Here is a 26,733-nt window from a genome sequence, read left to right as displayed (position 1 = left end):
AAGAAAACATTTAAAGTGCACATTTCATTTGTAAATCAACCCGTTACTTATTTTAAATCTTTAATTAGAACAAAGGCACAAGCAGAGGGTCAAATGCAGAAGTATTTCAACTGCTGGAAATCAGTGAAAGGAACTGATAGATATACTCAGGACATGCCAAATGCAAAATTATAGCTCTACAAAACCATACATACACAGACAGTGTCATTTTATCCAGTCCTTTTTGGTTGCACCTAGGGAAACTTCTGAGCAAAATCAAACAGCGAGCATATCGCAGCAATGCCATCTATTTTTGTAACAATATTTATGGGGTTGGGGGTTTGGAACCTATGAAAAATAGTCTACAGCAATAGGGCATAGTGTCAAAATGGGAAAAGTAAATGGGGTGATAAAGTTGGGGACTAAAAGGGATGAGAAGGTAATAGGGCGCAAATAGGGAGGGGGGTATTGGGTGTGGGTCTGGGCTCACAAACAGTCTCCCATTTTATTGAGTAGCATTAAAGGTCTGGGTTGCTTGCCTTTGTTGTCATAAGGTAAGATAGATGGGTTCTCTTACAATAAAAATGTAATCCTGTGTCCAGTCTTAGTCTGGGTTGCATTGTTTTTCCCACTTATGAACATAGGGTGGGAGGAGCTACAAGGAGCTTTTACATCTGAGATGCCTGATATATTTGTTGGGGCTTCTTGCAGAGAACTCTAGGTCGCCCAGTACGTCATAGATCATTGGTCAAGATCAAGCAGGGAAATCCCAAAAAATTGAAAAGTCGAAGAAATGACCTAAACCATGGCTCCAGTTGTTTGGTATATTTTAAGGAAAAGTAAGTGGCAAAAGTGAGCCAAAGAAGGCAGGATAAGGAGACCAGGGTGCAGTGATAGATGTAAGGCTCTGTAATACTGAAGCAAATCTGGTGAACCACCACTCCCATCGTGGTTTGGGAGGGTTAGGAGTGTAATACGAATGAACTGGTTTACCTCTCTAAATATAATGAAGAAGTAAAAATTGCAGGTGGGTGAAGAATGACTGAGGGCCAATATCGGTAGCAGTTGGATCAAGTACAACACCTAAAGCAAGGTGGCCATCTTAAATGTGCTACTCCTCTCAAACCAAGGTAAATTCATTGTCCTCCATGTCTGCAGATCAGAACAAACCCTTTTTAATAAGGGAGTAAAATTGGCCTCATATCATTCAGGGTCTGGTGTGAGTTTGATGCCCAGATATTGAAGACTGGACCAAGTTATATTGGAAATGAAAAGATTGTCTTAAACTATCTACTCTGTCATGTATTAAGAAGACATTGAGTGCTTCTGATTTGGAATAATTTATCCTGTAATTAGATAGGCCCTTATACCGATGGAAATATGGCATTAAGTTTGGAAGTGTAACCTCCTGTAGAATTTGAAATTAAAAATAGCAAGTCATCCGCATAGGCTATCAATGTATGGTGGGACAATTTAATCTGGAGACCCAATATGTCTTGGCTAGCCCTGATAGTGCACAGTAGTGGTACAAGCTATCCCTTTAAGATTTGGATTGTTGTCTGTGCCCCCCCTATTGGAAACACATTTTTGTAGCTTTTATCAGAACAGTGGTTTTATCCACTATCAGAACAAAATTCTGTTCAGTGGTTTTGTACAGAGCAGCCTGGATCCTCCTCTTCTCGGGTCTCCTGTCAGCACTCCTGGTCCCTCCCTCCTGCTGAGCACCCAAGCAGGAGCACTCCTGAGCTGCAGCTCTGCGTGTCCATTCACACACAGAGTCGTGGCTCGGCCCTGCCCCTCCCATTCCTGATTGGCTCACTGGTAGTACCTGACAGTGGCTCCCACTGCTGCCTCAGTCAGTCAGGAGGCTCTTGTGGACATTACTGGATTGAGAGGGGGCTCAGGTATGTATTAGGGAGGCTACTGTACACAGGTTTTTTACCTCCATGCATAGAACTCATGAAGGTAAACCTTGAGTCTTTAAAACCACTTTAAGTTTTGGAAATGTAAACCAGTGTAAAAAATAAGTCCTAAAATCATATTCAGCTATGCAGTCTTCCAATTAGTTGCATGACTACAATGTATACTTTACATTGGTAAAGTCTGCATCTTCCAGTGGCCAGCAGGGAGGAACATGTTTGTCTAAAGGGACGCCAGTGTCTTTTTGCTCTCGCTCATCATTTGTTATCTCTTACATTTGCAGTCTCTGCTTTCAGTGCACCTGAATTGTGATTACAAAGGGAGACACTGAGAAAAAGAGAATGAACTGTAGATAAAGGTATAATGGAATTGAAAGCAGATGGGGATCTCTGGAACAATTCTAAGGTATTGGGGACTACAAAGAAAAAGAATTTAAAAAATGAGAATTGAAACATAAAGCATTTTGCATATGCTATTTTTTATTTTTTTACTATATTTATACTTTAACATTAATATTAAACTAAAGGTTTTCTCTCAACATTCATATGTATGTGTTTAGGTTGTATGACCCTTCTTGAGACCCCTCTTCTCAGCAACAAAGGGGTGACATTTTAAATAAGAGGAACAGTCCAGGATGGGCATTTCTCATGGGCTTCCAATGTGAAAAGGAGAAGTAAAGCTGGCCATAGATAGTTTGAATCTCTGCTGGTTCAGCAGGGAATGGTTGTGATTCAAACAATGTATGGGCAGGCTGAATGTACCTCAGTTGATCTATGAAATTGAATACAACCAGCCTGATTTTTTCATGTGATTATTGCTAGAGGCCATTATAGCCGCTAGCAATAATCACTGTGTTCTCCCCCCCGCCAAGAGAACACAATGGCTCCAACAGGAGGAATTCCCCCACAGGGGTGGACTGACCATTCCAGCACTCAGGCACTGCCTGAGGGCCCGGGGTCAGTAGGGGGCCCCATTAAATGCCCGTTACCTTTTTATAGGCTTTTTTGGGTGTGCTTTGAGTGTAGGCAAAGACACAAGGGCCCCATGATCCCTTATTGCCCGGGGGCCCCATGAGTTGTCAGTCCGCCCCTGTTCCCCCATCAACACTGACCCATGGTTGCAGAAAAGAAAATCGCTCCATCTATATGGCTGGCTTTAAGCACAACCATTCTGTAGTACAGCAAATCATAAAGAAAAAGCATGAATATGTAGGAAGTATGTCTGCCCCCATCTATATATGTAATTACATAGTATACAGGGAAATTACATTTTTTCAGTGTCTTTCACAGCACTGAGCTCAGGTTCATGATGGGGCACTCAACATGACACATCTGCTCAGACAGGGAGAGAGTACAAGGAAATATGAAAAAAAGAAATCTTTATAATGTAGGCTACACTTCCAAAATTCAAAAACGATGATTCAAATTATTACGATATGTTGATTGGTTCTTTCCAAGTCTCAGAACCTGAGATATAACAATTTGTATAAGAGCTCACATACAGTAGATCTTCAAACATTTGACAAGCCAGTCTAAAAAATCTAATTCACATTAAACAGTCCTATGAATTATGTAAGATTATGTATGTGAAACTTGTATCAATTTCAAAATCAAAAGTCAGTTCAATGTCATTTGAGCCCCTATGCTTTAGTAAAAAAAGTGTTATTTTTATCATTATCCATAACTCAATACTTAAGCTATTCAGCTTGGTTGTTACTAATGTGAATAAAAAGCATCCTGAAAATAGCCTGAAACCAAGCCTTTTTGTTGGATTATATTACACTACAATCCTCTTATGACAAAGGCTAAAATGTCTCTTCCTTATGAGTGTTTCGCCATTGCATGCTATATAAAAAAGGAAATGAGGAGAAATATTTTCAGTTTTCTCATTTTTAATCTGAATTATCTTGTCTGCAATGTTCCTAGTATACATCTATAATGTATAAAGTACTTTATTTCCTTTGTTTCCCTCACTTTTTAAAAACCTGTCATGAGTTATAGCTTACTGTGTAGCTGTAATATGGCATGGCTGCCACATCCAGGTAAATGTAGGAGGAGGTCTTCCATAGGCTGTACACTGGAAGCGATGAATATCTCCAAGCAGCACCGACTCCTTCCTGTCACAGTCTGTCTTTTTTTCATAGATGGAAGGTTTAACTAGAATTCAAAAACAATTAACACTTAAATATACATAATTATATAAGAAACTCCCAGAAATGCAAATGCACATTAAAGTAAACATGGTGATTTCAGAGGGTCTTATATGGGAATAAGCATGGCTTTATTTTCTCAGAGAACAGGTGCATGAACATCCGCCTTCTGAGTCACTTTTTGTCTCTGCCCCCCTACCCACTTCTGAACACTGTCCCTTAGTTCCACCCCCCTATCCCCCTCCAAGTACCACCCTTTTTAGAGAATACAGAGCCAAGTATCATTTTGTGGTGCTAAATAATTTGTATGGAATGTGTTAATGTTAACAAGAAAAGCAGTAAAATAGATCCCCCAGAACCAGCAGCAATAGACCCCCCCAAGCAACAATACATCATCTGGCAACAAAAGGCCACCACAAAAAAATACCACCTCAGCAACAATAGATCTCCCAGAAGTCAGCATCAATAGTCTCTTCAGCAGTCAGCAAAAATAGACCCCTCATTCAGCAGTAGATCCCTTCCAGCAACATAAGACTCCCCCCAGCAACAATCGACCACTATGCAAAAATAGATCCCCTACAGCAACAACAGATCCCCCAGCAGCCAGCATCAATACACCCTCCAGCACACCCCGGACCCCCTCATCATTATATACATTCAGTGCTGGAGGTGCCAGAATTGCATTCCCCTGTGTTCCCACTGAAAAAAAGCCCTGGGAATAAGTCTAAGAAAGAAAGTACTTTCATTGCCCAGAGTAAACATATTCCTCCTGCAATTACCAAAACACTGGTTGTGTTTTCAGAAAGAAAAGACTTTTGAATTTTACAAGAGCTGTAGAAAATAAACAGATGAGAGTTACATTTAGGTAGATCATCATTTCAGATTCTTCTAACATATCCTTATCTGCTTATTCTGTACAAAGCATTTTTAAAATAAGCCATACTTGTAAAAAAATACAGGACATGCTCACCTTCCCTTCTGTATGCACTCCCAAACCCCTTACATGCTCTGGAATCTTCAGCTGAAGTCTGCAGGGAAACTGACACTTCAGAGGGTGTCAATCTCCTGGGTTTTCTGCAATTCTAACTGGTTCCTTCTTCCAACCTCAACCCTTGACAGGATACAGTAGTTACATAGCAGTCAACAGGAGTCAACCCAGACCATTGATACTACTGGAAGTGTCAATTTCTCTACATACATCAGCACAGGACTTCTCACGACTGGTTCAGGTGTGGTTTGAAGCTTTTGTATAACCACAGGGTTGCTTTAACCTTGTAACATCCTAACACACATTATATCACACTGACCCCAGTTGGAATAACAATGACAAACAAGACAATCAAATTCATATTCCAGTTTACTGTATATTTGATAGCAAGAACATCAGAAATTTAAAGTGATATTATAGACATTAAAAAAAACACATCATAGTTACCTGTTCTGTGCAGTGGTTTTGCACAGAGCAGCCCTAATCCTTCTCTTATTGGGTCCCCCACCATAGCTCCTGGCCCCTCCCTCCTGCTAAGCGCCCCCAGAGCAAGCAGCTTGCTATGGCAACACCCAGTCTTGCTACCTAGCCGCTCCTCTGCATGTCCATTCACACATGGAGCCGTGGCTCAGCCCCGCCCCGCCCCCTCTCTCTCCTCATTGGCTCAATTTCTGTGATTTACAGCAGTGGCAGCCAATGACTCCAACTGCTGTCTTAGCTAATGAGGAGGGAGAGTCCCCGGAGAGCCTCTGCTCTCATGCACATTGCTGGATCGTGATAGTAAGTATTGGGGGGCTGGGATTGCTGCTACAAACAGAGGTTTTTTTACCTTCTGTTTTTTTACCCTCTGTTTGTAGCACCAATCCCCAATACTTACCTGAGCCCCATCACAGCCATTGGCTCCCGTTGCTGTAAATCACAGCCATTGAGCCTGAGCCTTTATAACAACTTTAGCCTTTATAACAACTTTAACTTAAACTACAGGTAAACAACTAAGTATACAGTTAAAAGAAATATATGGGGGTATTTCACCCACCAAAGGATTTGTCCAGCCAGACCTGAGAATAAATACAGCTCTACCAGAACATGTTGGTGACTTCATTTCATTACAATTCATGCCTGCATTCCAGAACTACAAGATACTCCACAGACTGATAATTTTCCTGATTTATCATTTTTATTTGTGATGTATTTGTTAACCTCTTCACGCCGGCCGAACACAAATGTACGGCCTCCCGGCGTCTGGGCCTAGACGCCGAGCGGCCGCACATTTGCGTTCTATTAAAAAATAACATGTGCTGAGAACCTGCGCCCTGCTCGCTCCCAGCACACATGTCCAGTACTCACGGAAAGGTCCCGATCTCCTCTTTCGATCAGGACCTTTCCCGATCATGTGACTGCCGTGACAGCGTGTCACAGCGGTCACATGACCCTAAACCCCGCCTCCCGGCTTCTGAAACCCTTAAAGGGCCAGGAGATGCCGGCATGAAGGGGTTAAGGAACTAAATTAATACATTAAATTAATACATAAATTCACTGATCACAAATTACACACCAAGGACCTATTTGCCATTGCCTGTAGTCAGCAAGAACCTTTCTAACACAACACAAGTGGATCACAATCTTCAATACATATACTGTGCCACTGCCCAACCTCTTTTTTGTTGGACTGTTACAGAACACCACTGCACTTGTGATGCCTTCCCCCAAGCCCTCCTATGTACTTTCCTTCCTGTCATCAGCTTACAAACTGTTAGTACTGATTCACACATGTGCGGTGCGGATTGAAGCTCAGCTGTCACAGCTAATTGATACAGTAGTTGTTCAGCGGTTCAGGTCAGGTTTAAATCAGGTTCAGAACAGGATCAGCTGTTCATACATGTCAGATTTAGAAACTGTTCCCATAGAAGTCAATAGCCTGTAATCTTCACTTTAACTGGACCACACTGCTCAGAACTTGTACAGGACTCTTTTTTAAACCGGACTGAATCCACATCGGCAGTACACAGGACACGTGTGAACAGACACCATAGGAAGCAATGTTATTTCACATGTCATGCAGATTGTATGCAGTTCAAACCGCATCCAATCCGCATATATGTGAAGGGCACTCAGAAGATTTTCCAACTGCAACCTAGCAGATAGGCTCAATTTAGAATAAACTAGATGGCTTTTGAAGAAATACACAAGTGGTTTAAAAATTGCTTTTATATCCTTGACTAGTGTGTACTGTTCTTCAAGGAACACAGTTCTTGTGTAATATATTACATTGTTAAAAGAAATATGATTGTTTTTCCACCCACATACAATTATTAAGAACTATAAGTACACCTTTATGTCCTGTTTTAATCTTAGTAATTTCCCTTTTTGAAGTAGACTTCCAGGATATGTGGATATCTCTTCAACCAAGGTAATGGTCCTAGGCTGGCCTTGTTAATTGTTTGTAGACATACACCCACCGCAATGGGGGAAATCCTGTAATAATATATCATAATCAAGGCTAACTCCATAAATGGGGATGTCAGAAGGAAGCAGGAGCTTTGGGATTAATTTTTTGGCAACACGTTCAGGAATAAGCAGCGTTTGCAGCAGGACATCAAGCCAGCTGATGATTATCATGAGGAAAAGGCTTCCGATTAACAAGCTACTTGAAGCAATTAAGAGAACAACATAATTCAATGAAGAACTTTGTGCAGGAAGTGGAACTTTTCACTCATTGTCTCGACTGCAGAGACTCACAAAATAATGTATTAGGGAATTTCTGATACTGTAGAGATAGTAAATGTGATGTTTTCTTTCAGACTGTTCCTATAACTGACTGAAGGGTTTGAAACTTGATTTTGTTGTTCAGGGTTTGCATATGCTTATTCAGAAAATTCAGGAACTACAGTTATAGCTTTGTTCAAACATAACTGCAGTTCTAAAGCTGAAGAAATTCAGATTTCAATTTGCAGTTATACTAATCACCCATTTTATAATCTAGCTATATGAAATTATTGGAGTGTTGCCTGCGGACCCAACAACCATCAGTAGGATTAGCAGATTAAATTAACAAACTAATATGCAACATGAAGTCTGTCTTTAGATCTTTGGATTATCCACTGAAGCTCCGAAAGGTTTTATCCCCTTCATTACAAGGCCATTTTTCCTATTTAGCACTGTGCTATTTTAACTAGTAATTGCACGGTCATGCAACACTGTACCCCAACAAAATGTATATTTTTTTCACACAAATAGAGCTTTCTTTTGGTTATATTTGATCACCACTGGGTTTTTTTTTTTGCAACATAATAAAAAAAAACAAAAAATTTAAAAATAAACAATATTTTTTACTTTCTGCTATAAAACATCAAATAATTTAAAAAAAAAAAATCTAATTTCTTCATAGATATTGGCAAAAATGTATTCTGCTACATGTCTTTGGTAAAAAAATCCCAATAAGTGTATATTGAATGGTTTACGTCAAAGTTATAGCGTCTGCAAACTATGAATATACTGTACATTGGAATTGTTTTTTTTATTATACTGCTAATGACGGTGATCAGCGATTTATACAGGGACTGCCATAGTGCGGTGGCCAATCTGACACTAAATGATGCTGAGGGGAACTGACTAACTGCCACTGACATCTCCAATGACACTAATATAGTGATCAGTGATAACACTCTACACTGTCACTGAACTAATGACACTGGCTGAGAAAGGGATAACATCTAGGGCGATCAAGGGGTTGTGTGCCTAACAATGTATAATGTGTGTATTATGTGCTGCTTTTACTAAAAGATCTCTTTATCAGGGATGACAAACAGAGAGATTGTTCCCTTTGATCAAAGCCCTGTGTTGGTTCTGGGCTGTGATTGCACATAACTGATCAGCAGGTCCATGCCATGAATCATTGCCCGGGACCTGCTGATAGACTCCTGCTGTGTACAATCACAGCAGGTGTAAGTGGAGTGGGGGCACATGCATACGCCTACACCAGGAAGCAGGCAGCGACCTACCAGTACATCGCCGTGTCTGCATGGACCGCTCGCCCAATCTGCACAAGGGCTCACACAAAGTTTCAGAGAGGCAGCAATAGCCAGATATGTATTATCTATGCATGAAATATATACTATAGTGCCAAAAGTATTGGGATGCCTGCCTTTGCACACGCATGAACTTTAATTGCATCCCAGTCTTAGTCCGTAGGGTTCAATATTGAGTTGGCCCACCCTTTTCAGCTATAACAGCTTCAACTCTTCTGGGAAGGCTGCCCACAAGGTTTAGGAGTGTGTCTATGGGAATGTTTGACCATTCTTCCAGAAGCACATTTGTGAGGTCAGGCACTGATGTCAGACGAGAAGGCCTGGCTCGCAGTCTCCGCTCTAATTCATCTTAAAGGTGTTCTATCAGGTTGAGGTCAGGACTCTGTGCAGGCCAGTCAACTTCCTCCACCCCAAACTAGCTCATACATATCTTTATGGGCAGTCATGTTGCAACAGGAAGGGGCCATCCCCAAACTTTTCCCACAAAGTTTGGAGCATGAAATTGTCCAAAATGTCTTGGTATGCTGATGCCTTAAGAGTTCCCTTCACTGGAACTAAGGGGCCAAGCCCAACCCCTGAAAAACAACCCCACACCATAATCCCCTCTCCTACACTTGGCACAATGCAGTTATGCAAGTATCGTTCTCCTGGTAACCGTCAAACCCAGACACATCCATCAGATTGCCAGATGGAGAAGCGTAATTTGTCACTCTAGAGAACACATCTCTACTGCTCTAGAGTCCAGTGGTGGCGTGCTTTACACCACTGCATCCTATGCTTTGCATTGCACTTGGTGATGTAAGGCTTGGATGCAGCTGCTCCGCCATAGATACCCATTCCATGAAGCTCTCTATGCACTGTTGTTGTGCTAATCTGAAGGCCATACAAAGTTCTAAGGTCTTGAGCTATTGACTCTGCAGACAGTTGGCGACTTTTGCACACTGTGCGCTTTAGCATTTGCTGACCCTGCTCTGTCATTTTACGTGGCCTACCACTTTGTGGCTGAGTTGCTGTTGTTCCCAGTTGATTCCACTTTGTTATAAGACCACTAACAGTTGACTGTGGAATATTTAGTAGCAAGGAAATTTCATGGATGGACTTACTGCACAGGTGGAAAGCTATCACGGTACCACGCTTGAATTTACTGAGCTCCTGAGAGTGACCCATTCTTTCAAAAATGTGTGTAGAAGCAGTCTGCATGCCTAGGGGCTTGATTTTATACATCTGTGACCATGGAGGTGACTGGAACACCTGAATCCAATGATTTGGACGGTATCCCAATACTTTTGGCAATATAGTGTTTTTACTAAGAATGCACTAAGTCAGTGGACCAAAAATTCAAGATGGGTCAATCTCCATTTCTCAGAATTGGATCTAATTTGGCTTACTTGAACCAGAAAGCATAACATGTTTTTCTTAATGCAAATGAAATGTCATTTTCATAGCTACTACATGATGGTTTGAATGTCTGTGAATGATTTCTCTGTAAATGTATTCCATTAATTATTTGAACTTTTCTGGGTGGGTTAAGAGCTTTTTATTAATGTGAGAAATGTTATTTATTTAGATTGTATTTTATTATCACATTTTTAAGGCTTTTTATATACATAAATAACCACAACCACTGTAAAAAATGTTGTATAAAAAAGAATGATCTTTTTTGTGACTAAAACCCGACTGATCTTTAACTACAACATACAAGTTAAACTACAGACAAATATTTTTTTTAGATATCTGAGACATGTATAGCAATGGTATGTTTAATGTCATCAGAAAAAGAAATGTATTGGAACAGTTATAGCAGACTATGTAGTCCAAATAGCAGAAATGTTTCTGGCCAAAACACCAGAGACCTGGGGCTGTAAAATTCACAGGCAGTTTCTCATGTAAATGACTAAGAATGAAAAGTGTGCCCCTTCCCAGACCCTGGACTGACCCTGCACTGTAACAAGAACCAAATCTGGGATTACATGCTAGGTGGAATGAAACACTTGGTTTTGACCCCAGCATATTTGGAGCTTGTTCCAAATATTCTGAATCTAAAAATGGCAGGAAAGTGAGAAGTCTGGCCCAGATTTCCATTCCATTCTACAGACAGAAGATGGTATTGCAGTGGAATGCATTAATAAACATATCTTGTTTGTATTACATCAGCTTTCATTCCACTCTCATGCCTGTATTGCCCTTTAACCCTTCAAAAGCTGTAGTAGCGTCCAATTTATTATGTATGTACATAGGACAAATAGTTTTACATTAATGAGAAAGCAGTACCAAAAAAGACCATGAAGTGTAACTAGTGTACATTTATGGCTAAGAAACAAAATGCTGCAAGTCTGAGACCATTTGTTTTTAAATTGTTTTGATAAATTGTCCAACCTATGATACTTGCTTGTTGAAGCAATTAAAATGAAAGATCTGACAAAATAATTCTCTCCCACTCATTCTCTCAATGTGTGTATATATACAGTGGGGATCGAAAGTTTGGGCACCCCAGCTAAAAATTTGTATTAATGTGCATAAAGAAGCCAAGGAAAGATGGAAAAATCTCCAAAAGGCATCAAATTACAGATTAGACATTCTTATAATATGTCAACAAAAGTTAGATTTTATTTCCATCATTTACACTTTCAAAATAACAGAAAACAAAAAAATGGCGTCTGCAAAAGTTTGGGCACCCTGCAGAGTTAATATCTTGTACTGCCCCCTTTGCAAAGCTGAGACCTGCCAGTGTCATGGATTGTTCTCAATCATCGTCTGGGAAGACCAGGTGATGTCAATCTCAAAGGTTTTAAATGCCCAGACTCATCTGACCTTACCCCAACAATCAGCACCATGGGTTCTTCTAAGCAGTTGTCTAGAAAACTGAAACTGAAAATAGTTGACGCTCACAAAGCTGGAGAAGGCTGTAAGAAGATAGCAAAGCGTTTTCAGATGTCAATATCCTCTGTTCGGAATGTAATTAAGAAATGGCAGTCACCAGGAACAATGGAAGTTAAAGCAAGATCTGGAAGACCAAGAAAAATATCAGACAGAACAGCTCGCAGGATTGTGAGAAAAACAATTCAAAACCCACGTTTGACTGCACGATCCCTCCAGAAAGATCTGGCAGACACTGGAGTTGTGGTACACTATTCCACTATAAAGAGATACTTGTACAAATATGGTCTTCATGGAAGAGTCATCAGAAGAAAACCTCTTCTACGTCCTCACCACAAAAATCATCGTTTGAACTTTGCAAATGAACATATAGACAAGCCTGATGCATTTTGGTAACAAGTTCTGTGGACCGATGAGGTTAAAATTGAACTTTTTGGACGGAATAAGCAAAGGTACATTTGGAGAAGAAGGGGAACAGAATTTAATGAAAAGAACCTCTGTCCAACTGTTAAGCATGGGGTTGGATCAATCATGCTTTGGGGTTGTGTTGCAGCCAGTGGCACAGGGAACATCTCACAAGTAGAAGGAAAAATGGATTCAATAAAATTTCAGCAAATTTTGGATGGTAACTTGATGCCATCTGTGAAAAAGCTGACGTTAAAGAGAGGATGGCTTCTACAAATGGATAATGATCCTAAACACACCTCGAAATCCACGGGGGATTACATCAAGAGGCGTAAACTGAAGGTTTTGCCATGGCCTTCACAATCTCCTGACCTCAACATAATTGAAAATCTATGGATAGACCTTAAAAGAGCAGTGCGTGACAGACAGCCCAGAAATCTCAAATAACTGGAAGACTTTTGTAAGGAAGAATGGGCAAAGATACCTCAAACAAGAATTGAAAGACTCTTGGCTGGCTACAAAAAGTGTTTACAAGCTGTGATACTTGCCAAAGGGGGCAGTACAAGATATTAACTCTGCAGGGTGCCCAAACTTTTGCAGACGCCATTTTTTTCTTTTCTCTTATTTTGAAAGTGTAAATGATGGAAATAAAATCTAACTTTTGTTGACATGTTATAAGAATGTCTAATCTGTAATTTGATGCCTTTTGGAGATTTTTCCATCTTTCCTTGGCTTCTTTATGCACATTAATACAAATTTTTAGCTGGGGTGCCCAAACTTTCAATCCCCACTGTATATATATATATCTATATATATCTATATATATAGATATATATATATAGACATCAATACAATAGGTGTTTCCTGTTGTACTGTACAAAGTAGACGTTGGCAGGAAGAAACAAGGAGAGCTGCAGGGGACCCTGTAGAATGACACTTCTGGTGTATTGTCAGTCTCACCTAGGACAAGTATAAGATTTCAGAGAATAAAAGCAGAGTTCAGCAGCATGGTCAATCATGGATCATGGCAGGGTAGACAGTTACAGGACGCACACCAGTTTTTGGTGCTGAAATGTTACCAGTACCAGCCTCTTCCTACTGAGAACAATAATATTTGCATATCAATGACACAAGATGGTGACTTATATATTCATCCTTTAATCTTTTGAATTTTACAGATCAAGACACTTTTATGAATTCAAGGTGGGTTTATAAAGCCTTTCATATTAGTGTAAACATACATCAGATTATCCACAATGTGTTTTCCTAGGGGAAAATACCTTTCAATTAAAGGTTCACTAGTTCAAATCCAGCCTTGAGCCTTGGTTAATCTGTTTGATAGTAAGCATTTTATCTCTTGCTAGATAAACCTTTGTTTAACCAGAAGGGCTGTGGAACAATACATTCCCATAGCAGCTTCAAGCAACAAGCAATAATATCTGCAATTAAAAGAACTTACAGACAGGCAGTGTTGATGGATTGTTAAGCCTCTTTCACACAGACGGTTGTCCTGCCGCTTGTAAATGCAGGTTTTTTTATTTTGAAATTCCAACACTCCTGGCACAGAGATCACTTGCATTTGTACATTATTATTATTAATATACAGGATTTATATAGTGCCAACAGTTTGATCAGCGCTTTACAATATAAATAGCGTTTTTCTGCGTTTACATGTGCTGCATTTAGCCGCGGTAGTAAATTCTTGCCTTTTCTAATACAACTGTTTACTTATTTTTTTCTTTGTACAGCGATTAACTGTGTTTATGTACAGATAGCTGCAGTGCATCACTCCTGGACGCAGTCAACTTTATTTTTCCTAAATGCATAAAACTGTATGTTATGAAAACGTTGGTAAACACAGTGTTTGAATGGAGCCATAGGGATGCATTGTCTGCATTTAGCTGCTGTAAGTAAGTTCCTCTAACCGCAGCTAAAAGCTGAAATCTAACTGCCCGTGTGAAAGGGGCCTTAAAGTTTAATAAACTGTCAGAAGTACCTTAACAAAATGTAATATTCATATATTCTCTATTTCTTATGGGCAGGGCTAAAAAACATATAAAATATTGAAATATTTTTTCTCTTATTTTTTTGTAATAAAAATATAAAATATTGAACATTATTATTATACAGTCTTCTATCCACCCAGCAGATGGTTCTCTAATCTCTTTTTCACATATTCAGCTATTTAATTTGACATCTTTGCTGAAAGAAGCACCTTGTTTACAGAGCTCAGCAGGAATCAACAGTGATTTGTGCCTTAGCACAGGGCTCACCAGGAGGTTCTGTAGTGGCTAAGGGAGGGACAAAGCAAGGTTTTTTTGCCAGTCTGCAAGTCAGGTAAAGTGGTTCTAAAGCCTGAAGTTTTTTTTTACCTTATTGCATTCACTGCATTCAAAAAACCTTCTGAGTGCAGCTCCCCCCAGCCCCCTCAGCCCAATCTCGATTCAGTGACTCCCTCCTCATTGGCTCAGAAAAAACAGTGTGAACCATTGGATCCCGATGCTGTCAATCACAGCCATTGAGGGGGGGAGAGGGGGCAAGGCTAAGACACTCTCTGTGTGTCTATGGACACACAGAGCTGGCTAGGGAGCGAGTTGCTTGCTATGATGGGCACTCAGCAGGAGGAAGGAGCCAGGAGTGCCAGTGGGGGGACTCTGGAAGAGGAGGAGGAGGGGCTGCTCTGTGCAAAACCATTATTCAGAGCAGGTAAGTATGACATGCTTGTTAAAAAAAGGGTTTACAATCACTTTAAGTTAACCCATAGTTCTTTGTCATACATTTACTGTATCTATCAAAAAGTGAATGGGCGTACCCCTGAGGATGTGCTCTCGCACGTAACGTGTTGGGTGGGGCCTTCATTGCTGACGTCACGCTGCCGCCACCAAGGAAGGGAGCGGCGCCCATTTTGCTTCTCTGGCTCCTGTGGTTGAGCTATTTTCCCCAGATTAAGGCTATTCGCACCTCCGGTACTTAGAGAATGCTGGATGATTAACCCCTATGCTGCTTCTCTGTTCCTGTACCTAGATGTGAAAGATTGTAGCCAATGCTTATATACATCTAAGTTCTGGTGAGTGTACACCCATCAGAAGTGGTGGATTACCTTCAAGGATATACACACAGCTGCACTTTGGTCACATGGATATGTCATGTTTTAATCTGAGGACTATTTCTGCTCATATATTTTCCCGTTGAAATTGGAAGGATATATATGGACATTTATTTATTCACTTTATGCAAATTTTGCACTGAAAAGCACTTTGAGTATTTTGCACAGATATTTTTATGAATTGATAATATTATATATTTATAGCGCTGCATTTTATATATTTATATGTATTTATTAACTGTATCTGTACTACTTTAAAGTGGAACTGAATTTAAAAAGTGATAATTTAATTGTTAATTAATTAATTCATTAGTTAAATAATGATTAATTGTTAATTGTGCCTTAGAAGTACCTTGAAAACTTTACCTTTGTCTTGAATTTCCTATGAAAAATAGCAGTGCACTTTATGATATGTAATTGTGCCTAGGCAATCCTGTGCCTACAGCCTGTATATCTGAAGTATGAATCTAAGGCATTGCTCATTTTTATTTCTCAGGAGATTTGGAGTGAGAATTGGTGAATTCATTGCTGTGCTGCTTATTGTTTAACTTGCTGGAGTCTCTGATATGAGGAAGCAAACCCTCGTCTACCAAGATGGCCACCTCCATGCAGAGACACGATGCAGAACAAGGCATCGTAACTGAGTGATGGAGAAAGGATCATCTTCAGGATGAATGCAAGAAATAACGGTGACTTTTTCTTTGCCCTATCAGAGTTCAGCTGCAATTTAAGAACAAAACAACTAAAATTAATCTGAACCAAAACCATTATAGTTTCAATGTAAATGCAGAAAATGAATACACAGTGCTTATGTGCACATTATGTGTGATGGGCTGCCTGTGTGAATTAAATAATGATTATCTTCAAATGCCTGAAAAGCTGAAAAAAAGTGGTACTTTCATTACAGTAACTAATTTGTTCCTTAATGTATATTATCATCTTCTAGGCCAATGTTTCTCAACCTTATTTCAGTCGGGACACCCTTTAAAATTATGCATAATTTAAAGACTCCCTATTCAAAAATGTAAAAAACTAAATTAGTAGTTTTACAAACGCAGCAACATCCGCACAGGTAGGCCACTCAGCATTAGAGCTGATTTATTCTTCCAGTGCAAACACACATTGTACACTGGTACTGACTAGTATTCCAATTTTACTCTTCTACCTCACTCAACTAATGTGACACTAGTGCTGACAGAGAGGGGCAGAAGAGGGGCAAACAAGATGCTGCGCAACCAATGATGTTATTAGTTGTTAAGATGCCAGCAGCTGGAAGGTTACAATGATGCACAATGAAAACCTGAGGCTTTGTGTAACTAAAAGGCAGGCTTGATCTACTGCTGGCTTCTATACAATTTTAGGGCAATTTTTAAGCATTTTGCCAAGGCACCCCTGAAGAAACCTGAAGGCACCCCAGGGTGCATGGGCACCCTGGTTGAAAAAGGCTGTTCTAGGCAATACATATCTTTGGTAATCTGTGATAAAGAAAAATTACAATACCTCAGTCAGTCATAAGACTTTAACCTAATAGAAGTCTATACCTTTTCTATGGAATAAAATAGGTGCAATCTTTGTAAAATGAGACCTTTTGCAAGGCATCATGGTGAATACCTATTAAATGGAGTAATTCTGTGTGTAGTATGGTCCAACCAAGTATGGTACAATATGCTAATATGATTTGTTCTTTTTGTAGAATTGTTTTGTTACATAGACGTATTGTATAGTATGCCTTTGAATTGTTTTTATGCAGAGATATAGTAAGATTATGTAAACACAGACATCATTTAACAGAAGTAACTTTGTATTAAGATAACAATAATGTTTTTTCTCTTCCTCTGCAAGTCTTCTGTACATCAAAAGAGACACCCGAAAGAGGTCAGGGTTTAAAGATTTGCCTAGAGGCAAGTAACACTCTTTGGAGCTAGGGTGAAAATTACAGCCATTTATTTGGTAATTAGAGTCTTGGAAGGTGTTTGTGCATAGAATATTTCCCTGAATTTGTTTTCAATATGTGTTAAAAGCTAGAGCTCTTACAAACCAGCTGGGGCAAGTGTATCACCTGGAATTCCAGACATTTTCTGGATTTTTTTTCTTTCTTTTCTGTGATGCCTGTGTACATTTAATATGTTTGTCTTGAATGGGTTCAGAATGTTTTTCAAAGGCACACAGCTCAGTGTAGTACCTCACCTGTGTGGGATCATTAGCACTGTAGTACCAAGACACCAGAAGGGGCTGGCAGTTAGCTGTACAATTACTACTGTGGCACAAATCTAATTTGCTCTTCCTAGAAGGGCCTTTTACTTTACATAAGTACTTTGTTAATCATTGTATGCCAGAGAACTTAAAAATAGTACACTAAAATTTCTCAAAGAGAGGTGTTACTGCTTTCTTTAGGGTCCTACCATGGTAGAAAGACACTACACCTCCCACATAAAGATCATTTTAGTCTCCCAGAGTTAGAATTTCCATATATTTGCTATCTCAGCTCCATTGGAGAGCTAGGGAAGAGTGGCACTATAGATAGAAAACAAGCTGTGGACACTACGCTTGTATTTACTGCACACACATTGTAAAAATGCATATGTAGTGGACTCCAGTATGTCTACTTGTATATATGGTGTGCTATATCTAAAATATATTTGAAGAAAACTGTTTCATTAGCTTAGGATAGAGTAGAGACAGTTAGAAGTGGTGGTGTTAAAAAATCCATTTGGGACAAAAGCCCAAGTAACAACTCTCAGATAGGAACTTCCCTCACTTTGTGAAGATTTCCTCTCATTTTCTTTTGCATCCTCAAGGCTTGAAGAAAAGGAAATCTCCCCAGTGGGACAGAGACAGCATAAAAAACCAAAAAATAACTGACAGGGTTTTAAACCTTCCTTGTGCTATCTAAAACTAAAAAACAATTTTACAGCATCTTAAAAAAAGGTTTGATAATAATACAACCACTTTATAATAAGAGACTCTGTAATTCTGTGTTTTACTCATGCAGGGTAAAAAAAATGGAATGTCTTAACTTAAACTCTCATTAGTTGCTTTTTATCACCTTTCCTTCACTCTCTCACTGCTCCATTCACCCGAGGAGAAAAAAGACCTGTATAACCACCAAGTCAATCTGGACAGCATACACAGGGCCAAGTTCTGTTTCCCAGCCCCCTGTGTCAGCCCTGGTGCCTGGCAATTGGCTGATCAGGCAGTCACAGCTGTATTGTTGGAGGAAGGTGAAAGGCTGAGTGACTTGTTCAACATACCTAGATACACCATATGTTTCACTTTCCTTCTGCCTGGGGAGCCAATAAAAAGGTGTAGCTGGTGAGGAAGAGTGCAGCTAAGTTCAAGTGGAAGTTTAGTCAGAAAATTAAGTCCTGCTAAATCACTTCAGGCTATACTTTTTGCAGGTATAGCTATGCAAAACATTAAAAGTAAGTGCCTATATTGTTTAAGTTTCATTCATTCACTGTCTCATCCTGCTCTGCATATGCTCAGATGCTCTTTGTTTTTCAGCACTGTGCCAAAATGTAGAGGCCAATCTGCTGACAAACTAAAGATTTACTGTTGTTATGGGTAAAGTTCCAACTTAACCTGTTGCTTTGCATTGCATGGTTCAGTTTAGAGTGCTGGTAAAAACTCAAGTTTTTTTTTTAACCTTCATGCATTCTATGCATGCAGTTAAAAATCCTTCTGTGTACAGCAGCCCCCCCCCCCCCGACACCCCCTAAAACTTACCTGAGCCCTATCTCTATCCAGCAATATGCAAAAAAGCCTGGGCTCCCCCGGGTCTCTCCTTCCTTGTTGCCTGATACAACAGCGCTTGCCAATGGCTCTGCTACTGTCAATCAAAGCCAGTGAGCCAATGAGGAGAGGGCAGGGGGCTGGGCCAAGCCATGCTCCATGTGTGAATGGACACACAGAGAAGTGGCTCAGGAACAAGCCTGCTCAGTGCTCCCATAGCAAGCTGCTTGCTATGGGGCCACTAGGCAGGAGGGAGGTGTTGCTCTCTGTAAAACCACTGCACAGAGTAGGTAAGTATAATATCTTTGTTATTTTTAAACAAAAAAAACTGCCTTTAGGCAGATCCACTGTACTTAATGAATGCATGTATAATGTCTTTGAACATTTTTTACTCAAATGCATTATGGAAAATGTCTATTCTTTATGTGTGAATGTAATGTTGGCCAGAGTTGAAATAACATTTTGTCTAGTCTGGCAAAGATTACCTTTGGCAATTAAAATGACAATCAAAAGGGCAAATAACTGCTATTTGAAATTTGAGCACTTTTCCTGAACATTGTTTTTTCTGTTTGTGGCAGTGATTTAGCCCCATAGCCCCTTCACTCTCTTTGATCACATTGACAAAGTCTGTTTTTAAAAATGAAGAAATCTGAAGAGAATGATTTTCCATCCTGTTGGCAGCCTATTGGTCATTGAATGTGTATTTGCATGCCAAAGGAACCAATTACAGTGAAAGCTATTCCAGTCTAGTTGGAAATCCATCCCATCTACAGGCAACGTAAATCAGCTTGTCTAGTGTGAACCATCCATAAACTACATTTTTGTTCTCAATTAAGCTCTCACAATGAAGGACAAGTCATCCTATCTGAATCTCAATAAACACTGCATTGCCCTGGCATTTCCATGCTTCATATTCATTTTCTTTTTACCTTTTTTATCACTCTAATCTTGCCTGAAACACAACCAGTCTGCCCTCATCTATAAATAACCTTTAACAAACCACATTTTCTAAATCTGAACATGAGTCCACACTTGGAACATATACTCAGAAAGAGTAAGAAATTAAAATAATGAATAATTTGCATAAGTATATTCTGATTGTTTGCTGCCCTCTTAAAAACCTGTTGCATGTTTCTTTAGACATTTGTGCACTCTGTCTTATATTGTGCAGTGTTGCCCGAGGGACCACTAAAAATTGAAGCGGTCAATGAATAAATAAATAGAAGTAGGAAATATAAAACAAATGTTCCCACTTCAAAAATGAACAGCGACAGACCAGGGAACACATGGAACACAGGCAATAAAACCTTATGAACTGATGTGTGCTCGGACTGAATTCACTCATCTCTCGAAGGGACCAGAATTTCACAGCTGATCATTTTATAGTGAACTCCGTGTGGGCATTCTTCCTAAGAAATGATTCTTTGTAGTGAAGGAACTACAAAACAGCTTCTACTTCCAAGCGCAGCCAAGAAATTCTGCTCCTTTATAAAGATGAGAGGAAAAAAGCAGAGACTTTATTTTAAATCTGCAGAATATCTTATCATCATGAAATGATTTCTGTGCAAATAATTCCCAGAACAGCAAAATATCCATTTTCATTGGGATGTTTTTTAGTTGCAAGCTAAGCCCCAATGTCAAAGTAGAACTGAAGTTAAATAAAAAATTGATAGCAGCTAGAGTGTTATGGCAAAACAAACACTGTAGGGGAGATTTACTAAACCTGGTGCACTCAGAAACAGGTGCAGGTGTGCATGGCAGCCAATCAGCTTCTAACTTCAGCTTGTTCAATTAAGCTTTGGCAATAAAACCTGGAAGCTGATTGGTTTCTATGCAGAGCTGCACCAGATTTTGCACTCTTCAATCTTAGTAAATAACCCCCTGTTTGTCTCTTCCTCCATAAAACCTCTTTTCCTTTCTTCTATCAATTTGTTATCACTTGTACATTGACTGTCAAGTGTGTGAAGTGCAGTATAGACTCCTGGCATCTGTGCAGGAGTTATATCAAAATGGCTGAAGACAGAAGACTCCAGATTTGGATGAAGACTGGGACAGGATGGCAGCGGTGGTAACAGAGTAACAAGGGGAGAACAGACCTAACATCACTGGAGGAGGGCACACTAAAAGGTATGGATGCCATAATGGTCAGGTATGCTATGCATACAGTACTTGCCCATTATGATAAAGCTGCAGGGATCACATGTGGATTCAATTTCACTTTAAGGGTAAACAAAGGCCTGGTTTTAAAGTAGTCATTTCATGAAAGAAACATGGCGTCTGCTGGAAAATCCCCATTGCCTGTCTATTATGCCAGCCCTCTGGTTTTGAGCCAATGACCCAAAACAGGTATGAATAAATGAACCTTTATTTTTCCAATATGTACAGTTTTTCTAGGATAGTGAATCAACAAGTACTATGGCCAGTAAGTCAGCATAACAGACAAGCAAGTGGCATTTTCAGAAGAGGTCAGCAACAGCAGCCCCAGTGTTCATTTCAAGAGTTACGTTTAATGGTGAATTACAATCACTGCACTGAGCATATGAGCAGGGTGGCACAATGCATACTGTTTTTCTGTGAAACCAAATGGAGGGTGCCTAGACGTTCATATGTGGAACTGCCAGTAGACTCTAGATGGAAGGAAGAATCTATATCTCACCTGTAGGGGACATCAGACCTATATCCAGACTCTATAAGAGTTATGAGATATAGGCAGCTGAATTTATATCCAAATCTTGCAGATAGAACAGCATTTGCTAATGTTTTTGACAGTTGTTTTTATATATGAATAGGTCATTATTTCTATGGATTGATGGTAGTTGCCTTTATGTCATATTCTTCAAATCATTAAGCTGGGCACATTTAGTAAAACAAAAAATACCAATTGCTGCAATGCAATCAAACAACATTTTCCTGAGAATTAGTGCAACCTGGTGACTCATGTTTATTCTACAGTTTAAAAGCTTGACAGAAAACAAGGAAATGAGAGGAATATCAAAGAGGTAGTAGCTGTATTCCAGTACAAGGAGGATGTGAAGGCACAGCTGTCATTTGGTAGCTGTGGCTCCAACTACAATAACTGAATTGAAGATGTGAGTTGCACATCCTTCCTTTAAGAAGCACCATTCCAATTCATCTTCCAGCTTAACTACAGTGCGAGAGGAAACAGAAGAATCCCAGAGGAACAAAGTCAAGGGTTAGTTCCCCTTTCTAATAAAATGCACTATACAGTTACGGGAGCCCCGCAGTTAAACAATACTTTGCAGATTACAAAATCAGAGCTTACTTTAAAAACAATACCTGTATGCCAAGCGTTGCTTCTCCATATGATGGCCAAAAGACTACCACTGTGGGTAATCCACCAGGTCCTTCATAGGATATGGGATGCTCTATACTTTGAAGCTCTCCATCTTTAATGACCCACACATGTGCAGTGCATTCTCTCTCCCCCTATTGCAACAGCACTGTGCTCAGGTCCAGCCCAGATACTAGGCAGGTTGAGATGGATTTTCTAAGCTGCACCATGTTTCTTTCAATACTGGGGCCCCATTACTGCATAGTACATTTTATTAGAAAGGGGAACTAACTCTTTCAATTGAATGTATAATGTAATTTTACTGATTGATTTGTGATATGATGTTCACATTTTTACAAGCGTACATATATCATATTCTTTTTGATGTATTAAAAACAGAGACTTGTAAGTTGCCCACTAGATGCAGATCTCAGTGGCTCAGTACTCTCCTAACAACTGCTGAGATAACTAATGAGCCATATACTGTAGAGAGTATATTTTTTTTATGAATTATTCATTTGACTCAGATTTGCATTGTGAGAAGGAAGAGTAAAGCAGGAAGCAGAGCCAGCATATGTAATGAACAAATATGGTTGCCCATGTATACATATATAATTACAAATCACATATAGAAACACATTTTTTAAAACATGACTAGCAAACTTTTGTCAATTCCAGAGAAAAACTGGGGATATCACAGATAATGATAAAGTTCTAACTGTTTTAGTGGGTAAAATGTGCAGAAGAGGGGAGTGCTGGACAGCAGGTAGAGCAGTGCCAGGAGTATGACAGTGTGTGCAGGAGAGGAATGCAGAAGGTATGGTGGCTGCAGGAAAGGAATTAGAACAGCAGACAGGATGTGCAAAAGAAGAGTAAAGGGAATGATGGTGGGCAGTATGTTCAGGAGAGTAGAAGTTATAAAAGGGCTGGGGGGTCAATACATGCAGAATAGCCATGTAGAGGGTGTGAAAGTGAGCAGAATGTACAAAAAGGAGTGTGATCAGAGAGCTACAGTATGTGTCAACAGGGAGCCATGGAGGGATGACTGAGGGGTGAGAAGGGGTATAGGTGTCTGTGGGAATGTAAGGCAGCTGAGGGGAAATGTCTATTACATGTTAGCATAGGATTACAGAGGGAAAATGTTTATCAATAGGGAGGGCTGAGTGGGCATGGGGAGGATGTCTGGCAGCAGGGGGCATCTGGCAGCAGGGGAATGAACCCTCAGGGATGGTCGGGGATATCTGTCAGTTGGGGGGTTGTCAACAGATGGCATGAGTCATCAGGAATTGTATAGTGTCCAGGGGGAATGTTTTTTGATAGGGGTGGGGAATAGATAGGAAGAAAGGAAAGAAAAGAGAAAAGAAGGAAAGAGAACGGGGGAAATCACAACAACAGGCAGAATCTCCCCTATGGCAAAATGAAAATGAAAGTGTGCTGTGAAAAAAGACTCTTAGTTTTTATATTTTTATAAAGGATATTAATATAAGATATTTGGATGTCTCCAGGTTAACTCACTTTGCTTTACATGTACAGAGCAATTTTATGTGTCCTTTTTAAACTTTTTTGTACACTTCAAAACATTTCCACCCTATCCCCCTGAAGCAACACATCTCACTGCAGTGCCATTTGCCTGTGACCTATTATGATTTATTTCTATGGAAAGATTGGTAGCGGTCTCCATGTACTCCAGTCCAGCACCAACTGTGAATGTTTTGTTAGTCACATCATTGCAATCACAGCTATGAAGAAAAGCATCTGTGAACTTGGGGGATGTTTCGTTGGGGAGGAAGTGTTGCATGATCTATCCTAGCCTTGATTTAAAACATATCTATTAGGGTTTAAATCCCTGATGGGAGGAAAACACTTGGCTGTTCATGCTGCAGCCTGTTTTCTCAGTTCACATCTGCAGCAGTTAAAAGTAGATCCGGGGATAATGAGAATAGGTATAGTTTATCCTCGGTTTTGGCTCTTCTACACAGAGCAAGCATTATATAAAATCTGCATTCTGTACACTCTCTGTGCACCTGTATCTAGCTAGAACCCATCTGTTAAATATTTCACATTTTCAGGTTCAGTCATAATTTAGGCATTTAAAAGAGAAATCATCCAAACTGTTAGCAGACAAGCTTCCTTGTTGCCATTATTATGCACACGGCTCAATAAGCTTACTTATCAATCATATTTTAAGTAATCACAATATTAAAGTATAGCAAACATGAATTATTAAACACACAGTACTGTGTTATGACACTTTAATGATAGCTCTCTTTTGCAAATGCTCTTTTGACACACATGACTCCAGTATGTACGCTAAACAGGTAGAAAATGAAAGATCTTTATTGGAAAGCATATATATCATGTCAGGGGAAGGCTACAAACACATGAACATGAGTTGGAGTTGAAAAGTTACTAGTGATTGGTGACAGGGTGATCACAAAAAGCTACATGAGTATGTGCCCAGTGGGGCTAAAATACAGAGAGACACCCAAACTGTTTTATTAAGAGTGAGTGGGTAAAACAATTTAAAGGTTTTTTTCACTGTAACATAATCTGTAAATGGTTTTAGTTCTTTATATGTAGTTTGTCTTTTTAAACTATTGTCATATCTGTATTCCTTGTCACCATAATTATACAAGTGCCTTTTTCTCCTATTGCTCTGATGCTTAATATTAATGTTTTGGTTAGTTTAATTAAATGGCCAGTTTTGAAGTATATATATTATTTTGTTAAAAAACACTTTCATGGGCTGTTATTCTAAAATTCCTTTATGTCACTAATGTGATCCAGCAAACTCTGGGAAATATCCACATTGAAATCCTTATTATTCTTCATAAATTATCATCTCTACCATTTTAATAAAAGGCTAAATGGCCACATGCCCTGGACCTAACAAAACAAAAGGTCTTCAATCAGATCGTAGTAATGAACCTTGAAGAGCAAACTTACTACAGACCAAGCTACATGAGTGATTTCTTAACCTGACTATAGTTTAAACATTAATCTCCTGTGAACAGACTTGAAATTGGCAATGATTCATTACATAGTACACACCAGATGAGGTCAGTGTGCTGAATTAAATGAAACTTGTTTAACTGCTTACAAAGCCAAAACAATATGTGATGATCTATTTGGCTACTATTGATCATCTTGCTTGGCTTTGCCAAAAGCTACACTTGAAGGTGTCTTGTGTATTATGGTCCAAAAATTGGTTCACCAAGGCAAATCAGCCATAAAATGATAAAAAAATATAAAATGCTCCTAATGCTAGTGGCAATGCATCAAAAGAAATATCTAAATGCTTAGTTTAAAAGCTTACTAAAGAAAGTGAAGCTTACTAACAAGCTATAATGATATTCAGTCAGTTTTAAGTTACATTCTGTTTTTAAAGTTTGCACATTAAAAAAGAAAATGGATGTTTTGGGCACACCAATCTTGCTGAATCCAGCGCTCGCCTTGTTGCACCTTGGTATGGAGCAATATCCACTATGGGTCAGAACTGTCTTCACCCACTTGCTCCTCACTCTGTTAGACTATGAAATTCTCCAACTCCCCCAACTTAGTTGATACGTCTCCTATGTGATATGGAAAGACTGCTGGCATCTATAATCCTATCCAACACCAAATTTCTTAAGGTATGGTCTTTATGGTTCAATAATCCCAATTATACAATTAAAGACAGTAAGTGTAATAACCCCTCCACACACTGACTGGCTCTGCAGGAAACTTGGTTTACACATATGTTGATTGGTTGTTTCCCCTTTTACCCCCAGGTTCCCCGCCATTCCCTCTTCCCCCAATAATGGACACCCCCCATTTTCTTCTTTCATTTAGGATGTGTCTCTTTATTACCACTGATGACATTGTTACTTTTATTATGTACCTGGTTGATTGATCATTTGTGATTACTGAAAATACACTAACGCATACTGTGTAATATTCGTACTCTCCCTTTTTGTATAACCTCTGTATACATTTATACAAACTTTTTATATTTTTACAATACCTTTATTTTGCAAAGAGCTATTTAACCATTAAAGGACATATGATAGATGCCCACACATGTTATTTTGACAGCAGAGATTGATAGTCTAGCAAAAAAGCAGGACATTGGTAACAATATGAGTTTCCACTCAATGCTTCACTCAATGCTTGTAAATAAGATTGATACACTGTGGTTAGCTCTGGCTTTCAGCTAATTTCACAGTTTCAAATTCTACAGTAGGTTCTTTAGCATAGGGGCTGTTGCTTTAAACCTTA

The 26,733-nt window shown here is 39.4% G+C and overlaps 1 protein-coding gene across 1 annotated transcript in view; it reads right to left on the bottom strand.

Moving 5' to 3' along the window:
• Positions 1 to 26,733, bottom strand: part of LOC149456268 (vascular endothelial growth factor receptor kdr-like) — a 279,835-nt gene that overhangs the window by 114,533 nt on the left and 138,569 nt on the right. The window contains exon 10 of the mRNA XM_089685194.1: positions 3,905 to 4,055. Coding sequence (XP_089541320.1) covers positions 3,905 to 4,055 — 151 coding nt within the window. The remainder of the gene's footprint in view (positions 1 to 3,904; positions 4,056 to 26,733) is intronic.

Source organism: Staurois parvus, unplaced genomic scaffold (genome assembly GCF_062004578.1).
Source record: "Staurois parvus isolate SC_StPar_1 unplaced genomic scaffold, SC_StPar_1.0 ptg000365l, whole genome shotgun sequence".
Classification (NCBI taxonomy): domain Eukaryota; kingdom Metazoa; phylum Chordata; class Amphibia; order Anura; family Ranidae; genus Staurois; species Staurois parvus.
This window is presented reverse-complemented; position numbering and strand designations above follow the sequence as displayed.